The 11,984-nt window shown below is 34.3% G+C and overlaps 1 protein-coding gene across 1 annotated transcript; it reads right to left on the reverse strand.

Annotated features, from left to right (window-relative positions):
* Positions 1-443: 443 nt before the first annotated feature.
* On the reverse strand, positions 444-10,666 carry LOC129258372 (scavenger receptor cysteine-rich type 1 protein M160-like). Its single transcript, XM_064098522.1, has 3 exons — positions 10,098-10,666; positions 9,209-9,541; positions 444-944 (listed from the first exon to the last, which is right to left on the reverse strand). The coding sequence occupies exons 1-3, from the start codon at positions 10,174-10,176 to the stop codon at positions 859-861; spliced, it is 498 nt and encodes a 165-aa protein (XP_063954592.1). The 5' UTR covers positions 10,177-10,666; the 3' UTR covers positions 444-858.
* Positions 10,667-11,984: the final 1,318 nt, after the last annotated feature.

The following is an 11,984-nucleotide window of genomic DNA, read 5'->3' on the forward strand; positions in this document are numbered from 1 at the left end:
GAGGGACACGGTATATTGCACTGCTTCTCCTTTGCATTCGAGTGCCGCCTTTAGTTTTTTTTTTTACTCGTGTTCGCACCAGCGCGCTGCAGCGTGACGTTGATATTGTTCAAACCGGTAGCAAAGGGTTTAAGCACAAGCAAAAGATTATGCGTACGAAATAAAGCAACTGCTAAGGCAATATCTTTTGCTTGGCTAGGAATCGCTTGTGCTTAAAGCAATTGCTTGCCAGCAATTGCACTTTTTATGCATCTGACCCAATTAGATATGCAGGTTCGCTCTGCGTTGCAGCGTGTGTAAGACGGCCGTTAAAAATAATGTATTTCATAATTCATCAAGATGTTTAATTGTATTTCAAACAAATAGCTGTAAAAAAGTTATATATTATAAAAATTGTACAGCGATTTTTATTCCACGACATACATAATAAGACATATGCTGTGTTCCGAGTGGTGATCAGATTTATTTTTCCACGATAGTCCGACATATTTCATGTAAATTTATATATCAAAACATCGATAATATAACTAATATTTCGATTTAAAATGAAAACATTCAAATCGGATTTTAATGATTATACTAATGATGAGAGTGAAGTGATAGATACAAAAACAATCACTTATTAGGCCTCTACAAACAAATTAATCTTCTCTTAAATACCAAAGAATGAAAAGCAATTAAAGGGGACCAACCATTAAAAAATAGAGTAAAAGCCTTATTGCTGAATCTAAAAAAAATAAATATTAATCTAATTTTCGATTGGTTCATTGGTTCATCTAAAGGATTTACAATATGAATTGAGACTGGATCTATCCTCCAACACATTTGTGTCGCCATCTGATCAGAAAGTGAAGCGAACTACTTCTTAGTCCCATGGAAAAGGTTAAGAAGAAGTTGGACAGCCCGAAGTTTGAGATCTCCATAGTCTTCTGCCTTTTTGTTTTCTGTGAATAACACAAATAAGAGATAAGAAGTAGTCATACTAAAAACATCATTCATCTAAATTGTAGACAGTAAAGATAGATTGTTGGGATTCATTCTCTTAAGGAGATAACACACGCTCAGATTGAGTAGTATAGAACAGATAACTCTCATCGACTTGACCTAGATACAAATGACAATCTGTAAATACGACGGTAGATGTTGAAACTTCTGAATCTCGATGAAGTTTTTTATGAGGTCAAGTCAAAAGGTTGTCTAAATCAATAGAGAAAAAGAAAAATCAAACACGCATAACGCTGAAACTTTCATAACAAGTGGAACGCCTCTGGCAGTCTCGCCTGCATTACGCGATTTAATATAGCAGCAGTGCTAACTTTGAAAACTACTATAAAATAATCATTCACAAAAACACCATTCATATAATGACGTAATACCACGTTCATTGACCATAAATGACATTTGAACGGTGACTTAAGACTTTTCAACTACACCCATGTCCACATTTTATTCACTCTATCCATAAACTTTCAAAGTTATGATGGCAATTCAACAATTACCCCAACATGGCCTAAGTTTATTCACCTTAACTGACCTTTGACCTTGGTTTTGTGACCTGAAACTCACAGGGGATGTTCAGTGATACTTGATTACTCTTATGTCCAAGTTTTATGAACTAGATCCATAAACTTTCAGAGTTAGGATGGTAATTTAACAAATACCCCCAACACGGCCAAAGTTCATTGACCTTAAATTACCATTGACCATGGTCATGTGACCTGAAACTCGCACAATATATTCAGTGGTACTTGATTAACCAATGTCCTAGTTTCATGAACTAGATCCATCAATTTTCAAAGTTATGATGGTACTTCAACAAATACCCCCAACTTGGCCAAAGTTCATTGACTCTAAATGACCTTTGACCTTAGTCGTGTGACCTGAAACTCAGGCAGGATGTTCACTCATACTTGATTAACCTTATGTCCAAGTTTCATGAACTAGATCCATATATTTTCAAAGTTATGATAGTAATTCAACAAATACCCCCAACTTGACCAAAGTTCATTGACCCTAAATGACATTTGACCTTGGTCACGTGACCTGAAACTCGAGCCGGATGTTCACTAATACTTGATTAACCTTATGCCCAAGTTTCATGAACTAGGTCTATATACTTTTCAAGTTATGTCATTTCAAAAACTTAACCTTCGGTTAAGATTTTGAAAATAATTCTCCCAACATGGTCTTAGTTCATTGACCCTAAATTACCTTTGACCTTGGTCATGTGACCTGAAACTCAGGCAGGATGTTCAGTAATACTTGATTAACCTTATTGTCCAAGTTTCATGAACTAGGTCCATATACTTTCCAAGTTATGATGTCATTTCAAAAACTTAACCTTAGGTTAAGATTTGATGTTGACGCCGCCGCCGTCGGAAAAGCGGCGCCTATAGTCTCGCTCTGCTATGCAGGCGAGACAAAAATCGGATGTAAAATAACAAAGTATAAAAAATAACAAAGTTTTGCATGTTTCGCAAAACAGATATATGCACAACTCAGCGACATACAATGAGAAAATCGATAATGTCCCCCACCCTCTATTTATTTTGTTTTAATTGTCTGCACTATAGAATATTTCATTTTTTACAGATTCATGAATAGACTTAACCACAACATGTTAAAACTGGTGATACCACAAGTTCAGATAGGAGTAAATCTTTGTTTCCACGACAATGAGGAAAAATTAAAATATTCATTATTCATATCACGAAAAAGAAAGAAATGGTGAGTGGGTGATGTCATGAGTACCCTCATTTGCATACTGCCCAGTATGTGTATAAAGCTGTTTTGTGAAAGTAAGCGGAAATTCAAAAAGAAAAAAAATTCGTATAATCACATCCGATTTCGATGAAATTTACAGTGTTATGGTTTTTTTTTTCTCTCTTTTTTATCAAAATCAACTTTTTTGTCGGAGTGCATTTGTCATTTAACAAATATCGAACTGAAGCTCCCTTGAATATTTCTGAAAAATAGCCCGCCGGCATACTCGTCAACGTAATCATGGTAGTGAGAAGTTCGTTGATGAACAAAGTCACAACTGGTGATGGCATTGGATCAAGTTCATGAGATGTCTTTGAAGCCTTTTCAATTATTGTTAAATTCTCATTAGTGTCAAAATCAATGAATTCGGATCGGCAGGCCTAAAGCTAGGGATACATCGGAACCGAATCAGCTGCGAATCCATCCGAATACACGTATTCGGGTGGTTTCGGGAGTATTCTATTATCCATCCGCGAATGCGAGAAATTCGGGAGGGATTCGGGAACATTCGCGGAGGGATTACCATTACAAATTTGAAAGTGTCAGCTCATTTTATTTACGATTGATTTGTATTGATTCATGTAATTTACTTTTATGTTTTTCTGATTTGTACATGTATGTTGAAATCCGAACGAATATGGCCGAATGCGCCAAGTTCGGACCGTTACTCCCCGAATGATACGAATAGGTCCGAATCTGCCCAGAATACTCCGAATGCCTCTCCTAATCCAACCGAATGTCATCCGAATACATCCCGAATGAAATTTGTTGTGGCAATATTCGGGAGTATTTTGGAGGGTATTCGGCTGGTTTTGAACACTTCAAAACGAGCTAAATTCCTCCATAATTTTTTTCTGAATTCCTCCCGATTTTTGTTTTCGCCTTCGCGAAGGGAGAACAGAATACCCCCGATTCCACCGAGTACGTGTATTCAGATGGATTCGCATCTGATTCGGTTGCAGTGTAACCAAGACTGTTACACATATCAAATTAAACCTAAACATGTTGTTATAGCAACAGCCGAAAAGGCATGGAATTGATTATTTTATATATACATATTTGTATATTCTTACTTACATCGTCAATGTACATTGAACCAAGAAAAGCATATGAAATAAAATCTAACATAAAAATGAACATATCATACGTATAAGAAAAGAAAATATTTAATATATATGAACTACTCAAGTGTGATAAACGTAATGCGTAATCGAATAATTCAATCTTCAATTTTACAATTTTCCAAAAACATTATTTTTTATAATTTTTCTTCATTAGAAATTTTCTAGGAATATTTCAAATATTTGTCAATGTGAACGTTTCATTTAGTATAAACGCCAGACATGTCGACAGTGTAATGTTCATGGAAGAGGATGGAGCGACTACATGGCTCTAAAAAATCAGCACCGTTTCCCTTTAACATGTTTAAAGCCTGGGTTACACCGGAACCAAATCAGCTGAGAATCTGACCCGAATGCACATATTCGGGAGGATCTGGTAGTATTCTGTTCTCCCTGCCAGAATGCGAGAAAATTCGGGAAGGATTCGGGAACATTCGTGGGGGGATTCGTTTCGTCTTGAAATGGTCAAATACCCTCCAAAATACTCCCGAATGTGGCCACGACAGACTTTATTCGGGCCTCATTCGCGATGTATTCGGGTTGAATTCGGTTGTATTCTGGAAGGCGTTCGGGTATTCTGGGCAGTCAATTCTTGGCAATTCTGCTCTGATTCGGGATCTTTTCCGGACCTATTCGTCTTTAATTCGGGGAGCTTCCCGAATGCACCGAATCCATCTGAATCAGGCCATATTCGGGCAGAATCGTTCAAATTGTATTCGGGTGAATTCGCTTCTGGTGTAACCCTGGCTTTATTGGGAAGAGTTACCTCGGGAGTGGTCGTAACCTCTCTGTCGGCTTTGCTGACTCAAGGAAATAACAATTTTCGTGACCTGTAGATTGCTTTTTTTTTTTAAACCTTTTTTTTTTCTTTTCAAGTAGTAAGTAGGCCTATCGTTAATATACCGATCCGTGACTATATCCACAATGTTATTTGTATGTTTAATTCGCACACTCTTACGGGTTATTTTATCATTTATATTTTCAAAGTATAAACGTGTCGGTTTTTTTATACTTAATTCATAATCAGTATTGTCAAGAAAGTTGCGATTTATGTTTTTCAAAGCTTTACAAATCTTTAAAGACTTGTATTGCTTTAACATTTTGAGTCATGAGCTTTGTATATCATTGAATGTTTAATAACCAGTTCCCTGTTATAACCACTTGAGGTGGGGGAAAAGTCTTATCATAATAATTCAGTTAATTATTTCTATCTCTGGTATTTCTATTACGTATTGTTAATTTCTTCTCTGAATTGTTAGGTATTATTTGTATTATCTTCATGCCAAATAAATAATGATATTAAACAATAATAATAATATAATAATATTTGGTTTTATAGCAAGATTCCCGGCAAAAATGTTGGTTCGAAGGAATATCGAGATTTTAATTTGACAAGGTATAACAAAAGAAAAATCCTCAAAATAATATATGTCTGCCATTGCCCACACCGAGTCTAGATCAAAATAAGTCCTAAAGTTCATCGTTACCAGATAGAAGGCAGGTCCTTAAAAAGTAGCTTCTTTAATCCAAGTGATATTCATGACTAAAAAGGTCTTGCATATTAAATGAGGTTGTGAGCAAACCAAAACACCTCTTTTTATTCGGCTATTTTCGGTCTAAATATTGACCCAATTTCATGTTATTTGTATCTTTATAAAGAAAAGAATCATTCTTTTAGGTCATGTGTCTGATTAAAAAAAATGAATATAGGTGAAACTTTGATATAAAACATGCCACAGAATAATTGTTTTCATCTGGCAAAAGTTCTTATTTTTACACTTAATTTTTGTTTGAGCCCGAATGATTTTTATATCATGATAAACCTTAAAAAAATCTATGCTTGAATTATTATGATATAGATTATATAAGAAACGTGTTTTAGATTGGTCAATCTAACTTTTCATAGGCTAAGTACATTAAGCAGCTTGAAAACAAGAATACTGCACTCTGATCCGAATTCCAATCATTTCCATGCTGGGGGTCTCCCCAAGGTCACACTCACCATGTGGAAAGTTCTTCAAATTACCCGCTCATGTTGTTTTGAAACATTATTCAGTCAATCAGAACTCCGGATTTCATGCTACTCAGAAATTAAAAAGAAAAAGAAAAAGAATCTCGCCTTGTATCTTGATGGGAAAAGCTGGATCTTGACAATTTTCCAATGTGCCACATAATATTCATAAAGAGTGACATAGTGAGAAAGTACAGAGAATGAGCTTCATGATGATATAAATGGTATTTGGGATCAAAATTGAAAGTTTGCACAATTTGCATGAGAAAACAGAGGTAGAAATTTTAGGCATCTTTATAGGCCTGAAATTCACTAATTTATGAAAATATTTTATTCAAAATAAATGACCAATTTAAAAGAGTAACATTCACTCTCTTCTCTAATACAGTAATATTAAATTTTACTTGAAAATCGGAAAATATAGAAAGTAAGGACATTAATGTTTATTTTGGAAACATACACATAGAAAATTATTTAAATGAATAGAAAAAAATAATGTGTGATAGCACACTGACACTTCATGAATGTAACGAAGCTATCCAAAATTCCAAACTTGGTAAAAGTCCAGGTCCAGATGGCTTAACGTTTGATTTTTTTATAAATGTTTATGCAATCATATAAAAACTATATTATTCAATTTATTTAATCATTATTTATCAGTTGGGAAATTATTAGTCAAAATAGAGCTGTTATTACACGTTTGCATAAAAGGGACGAAAAGATTTACTATCGAACTGGAGGCCTATCAGTCTTTTAAACAATGAATACAAAATATTGGCATCAGTTTTGGCAGAAAGATTGAAACTAGTATTAAGTTCGTGTATTCCGCTTGATCAAACTGCCTACTGAAAAAGGCCGTTTTATTGAAAACAATATAAGACGTAATGATGAAGTAATAAATTATATGAAAAAAAAAACATTTAAAAATCGGGGGCTATTTTATTTTTGGACCTCGAAAAAGGCCTTTGATAGACTTAATAGGAATTTTCATTATAGAGCCCTCGCAAAATTTAATTTTGGTAAAAATTGTCTACGTTATATAAAAACCCTATTATGCTGACGCAGAGAGTTGTATAATGAATTTAGTTCGGCAGTCAGTTTATTTCCCACTAACTAGAAGAGTAAGACAAGGTTGTCCAGTGTCTACCCCGTTATGTTTAGTAGTTGTAGAATTATTTTCTAAATAATTTTTATCAATTGATATGAATAAGAATAATAACATTAAAGGTATTAGTTTGACGAATAATCTAAATTATGTTGAGGTAAAGATAAGTAAATTCGCTGATGACACCATGTGCAGTATTTGTATCAGATGAACTGTCTTTAACAAATGTAATGGAAAGAGTCCAAAGGTTTTGCACAGTTGCTGGACCATCGTTAAATGTTTCTAAAAGCTCAGGTTTTAGCTTTGGAAATTTAAATAACAATCTTTTTTTTTAAGAATTATTGGAAAAGAATATTTTGAAGAAAATAGGGGTGTATTTTAGTAAAAATATGATGCTTATGAAAAACTTGGAAAGAAAGAGTAAAACAAAAATTTATTAAAATCTTTAATTCTTTCGAACATAACCAATTTAATTACTGTATTTCCCACGCTTGATCATATTAATAAAAAAGATGAACAAATTATATTTAACTTTATATGGAAAGGGCGAGATAAAATAAAAAGAAACAATGATTGGTAGAACTTAAAAAGGAGGAATAAATATGCCTGATTTTGTCTTACAATGCAACGCCCTTAAAACAGTTTGGTTAAAAAATATATTTGAAAACAAGGATCATAATTTTCGGTGGAAATCCCTTCCTGAACTACACCTCAATTACTTTGGACCATGCATGTTTGGACCGAATTCACTTGTTCTTAAAATGTATTATGAAATAATGTCAAATGCCTGAAATGAAACAACTTCCATTATTTTATCGTCAATGTACATGTATAACAGCTTGGAAAATGTGCAATAACAAACACTCTTTTGAGAATACAGGTGAAGATATTAGGCAGCAGTTGTTATGGGGTAAATAAAAACATTCTGTATAAGAATAGTTGTTTGTTTTGGAAGCATTGGGTACGCTCAGACATTCTTGTTATTGTAGATATTGTTAACAACGATGGACTACTGGATATAATGTGTATTCATGCAAAGTTAAAGGAAAAGGGAAATTATGCGAAACTAGGTTAATCTGGGTCCCGTAACACAAAGGTTAGCGATTGATCGCTAATTTCAAAGGACAACTCTGATTGGTTCATAGTCAGTATATTTAGCACGATGATCTTGATTTGTCATTTCATTTAGCAATGAATCGCTAACCTCTGTGTTACGGGGCCCTGGAGTTGCATACCTGCAAAATGGAAAAACATATTGGTAAATGATAAACATTGCTCAAATTATTCAACTGTTAGCTACTTCCAATTAAAGTTCCATGATCCTGTTTTACATATAAAACAAAGTAAACATTTACCTGTTCAACTTTCTAAAAGAGTATACATTTTTAGTGGATAAAAAGGTTATAACCCCAAATGTTGAACAATATTGGTCACTTTTTATTAAAGAAAATTTGATTTGGAACAATATCTGGAAAGAAAAAGTAACTTTCATTGAAGAATTTCGTTTAGCTGAATTCATCTTAAAATTTTTGTATAAAAACTTTTGATGTCAAATGAATATCTGTTTTGTTTTAAATTGGAAGAATCTCCAATTTGTCTCAAATATAAAACTATGGATAACTATTATCATTTATTTCATGATTGTCATTATTCTAGACTCTTTTGGGAAAATTCAGTAAATTTTGTGTTACCATTATTAATGGTAATTCAGATTAAATCTGAATATTACAAATGTTGATAGAAGTTATAAGGACATTGTGATTGGTAGACAAGGTGGTAATGGAAACAAAATTATATATTTTTTTAATGTATTAATTAATTTTGGTTCTTATTCGATTTTTCAACAAAAAAAGACAATCAAATTTAAAGAAATATGTAAACTATTATTCGAAGAAATAAAACGGAGAGGAAATAAAAATATATATATATATTTTTTTTTTAATTGCAAATATATTTTTGAAAAGTCAAGTTATGCACTATATTTGCTTACTATTGAATATGTATCTAATATTCTTTATTGTTATACTAATAATGTTGCAAATATTTTGTATTGAATTTTAATGTATATCATGCTGTTATTTGGTTCAATGTACAGTGATGATCTAAATAAGAACATACAAATAACCAAAAAAATGTAACTTGAAGACAAAAGATGAATTAAGTAAAAATTAATTTGACCATGGATCTATCTCCATGACTTAACTTTACCTGCGCAATTAACAGCTGCGAATTTCTCTCCGTTGGGGCACCTTTCTCCAATATGCGGCCTTTCTTCCATGCAATCTGCAAGGAACTGTTCTGTACCAATACAAAACAGGCCATCATCCAATAGTGCGTGGGCTTGCTGATTGTCGCTTTCGCTGTAATAATCCATTGGGTTCGCAACGTCGGCAGAAGCAGCGAATCCAAGTTGACGACATGCGACCGTAGCGGCGTCGGAGTTCCAGTTTGGAGCTGCACATGCTGTTCTCCATATCCCTTCGTAGTAGACCTCCAAAATGCCGGCGTTTGTGTCCGTAGAACCTCTATTATTTAGTCGAACTAGGTGTTGTGAAAAAAAATAGAAAAAACGCCGTTTAGATCTTCTGCTTGTTGGGGTCTTTCAGATATTTTTTTTCATATCCGAAAGGGTTGTGATACTCAGGGACCAAGCCCCCACCCATATCATTCTCACTATTTTTCATCCTTTCTAAAAAAAAAAAAAAAATGAATAAATAAAGACGGTGAGTTATTAAAATTAGTCAAAGAATCAGTTTCAGACAATGTTACCCCTAATCTAATGTTGTAGATCTACATGTACATGTATGTAGAATATGGTGCATCATTTCCTTCTTTTAATCAACAAATATATTTAGCCGTGATAACAGTGACTGCAATTTGACTTGTTGAAGATTGATTGATCTACACCCGACAATGGAGATAAAATTGGTGCGGTTGAAAATCTGTTCATCGGATCATGCAATCAAACACGCACGCGCACACGGGCACAAACCACCTCATATTCCGATGATCGGAATGATCACAACTCTGAAACTATTTAATGAGAGATAATAAAAAAAACAGAGATGAAATGAGGCAGACTAGATCAGTCGGTTACCTAGTCCATCCACTGCATCTCCTCTGGAGATCCCGAAGATTGGGCCAAGAGCCAAGAGTACGAGGGCGAAGATCTTCATAATATCCGATGCTTTTCCGAAAATGAAGAAATGTTTATCGATGCACTGACCGGCATTGAATTGGGTCTCTTGCCGCTTCTACCTTGATTTGATGCAATTTTTTTTCTTATAATCCATTCATTCTGGCCCAGTCCGCAAATCCGCCAGGCCCTCAAAGAATATAAGACCTTGATATAAAGAGATTGTTTATTTATGCCTCTTTGGCATAGCTCAAAGTTAACGAAGTGCAAAGTTTTATTTATGAAAGTGGAGAATTCTTGTGAGCGTTAAAGATTTGCATGGTGGTAAAAGACGGTCCTGAAAAGGACTGTTGGCTATCTGTCTGATAATAGGTCATTAAAGAACTGGTATTATTCTTGCTCAGTCGATCTACATCCGAAAACTGGAAATAAAATTGGTGCGGTTGAAAATCTGTTCATCCATGGACCTATGAAGAGATGGACATTCATCGCTTAGATAATGAATTCACTAACAGGTGACTGTTATTGTCATCTGAATAACATTCTCTTCATACTTGTCTACCTTGGTCCTATGATCGTTACCATGAGGAGGGCCTGAAGCAGTTCGTGATTGGAACTTTAATATATTCCACACATTGTATGCGCAGTCGATAACAAATCATTTAAATAATGGAAAATCGATGTGCAGTTCTTGTTTACCTTTGGTTAACCATGTGTTTTATTTGGAAAAATGTCTACATATTTTAATATAGTGGCAAATTTGTCATTGATTGTTAAAGATAAATTCCAGTTGTGTGAACGATCTCAAAATGACTTTTTACAGAATTTAATATGATGATCACCAAAGTGTCTTTTTTGTATGAATAAAAAATATGTGCCAAAGGATTCTGGAAGAAATTGTGTAATTGCTGAGAAATAAGCAAAATAAGCGCGGATTCGGTCACTTCCGTCGGGTCTTTATTCCAGCAATAATAATACACTGTCCCACGTGTGCCTATCTGTGTTGGCGATCTTCAGTGTGATCGTTTTTTAGCTACATATTATGCTTTCACAAAGTTCAGTTTATGTAACTGTACCATATCTAGATCCACTTTGATATATCAATACTTTACCTTGGTTTTACAGACTTTCTCACGAAATCAGTGTTTTACTGCAACTACGTTCATTTAACTTTAACCATTTAAAATTACATTTTCACAAGTTTCTCCATAATATTACAGATAAACGGGGCAACTAACGTGTACAGATCGTGTATCTCTCAATATTATTGAGGTCCTGTATACGTGCGTCCGGATAGAATAATATCATATTTTATATCGCAGAAATCGTCTGCTTCTCAAGTTTGCTGCTCGAAATATGAATCATGTTGATTGAATGACACATGCTGAAACAGGGTATCAGCCAACAAAACTAAGACCGGGAAACCGATCCGTCTTTAAGTGATCAGATACGTCTTGGTAATCATGGTAATTGCTATTGTCACAACACCTGTATGTTCTTATTAAGATGCACATAAACCAGGTGGCGGTGACTTTCATTGGATCAAAGCAATGCTCGCGTTTAATAATCGTCCATTTCTTCATAGGTCCATAGTATGTTAATCGGATCACGCAATCTAACACACTCGCGCACACAGGCACACACCACATCATATTTCTCCCACCTCTCTCTCTACCTTTCACTCTCTCTGTATGTTTTTCTTTCATGTAACATGAATTTCTTGAGTACTTTCATATCAAAACATATAATGGGCGATTCCATGCTAGAAATCAGCCATTTCCACAACATTTTTTTCAATCAGCTGTCAAAACAAACGAAGAACGGAGAACAATTTGTTTTGTGGTAATA

Source organism: Lytechinus pictus, chromosome 4, assembly GCF_037042905.1.
Source record: "Lytechinus pictus isolate F3 Inbred chromosome 4, Lp3.0, whole genome shotgun sequence".
In the NCBI taxonomy this organism is placed as follows: domain Eukaryota; kingdom Metazoa; phylum Echinodermata; class Echinoidea; order Temnopleuroida; family Toxopneustidae; genus Lytechinus; species Lytechinus pictus.

Excerpts from the sequence above, each read along its gene's own strand:
- LOC129258372 (XM_064098522.1), bottom strand. The coding sequence starts at position 10,176 with ATGAAGATCTTCGCCCTCGTACTCTTGGCTCTTGGCCCAATCTTCGGG. Across the intron at positions 9,542-10,097 it reads AGATGCAGTGGATGGACTAG|TTCGACTAAATAATAGAGGT; the intron begins GTAACCGACTGA and ends CACAACACCTAG. Across the intron at positions 945-9,208 it reads CGCAGCTGTTAATTGCGCAG|AAAACAAAAAGGCAGAAGAC; the intron begins GTAAAGTTAAGT and ends TGTTATTCACAG.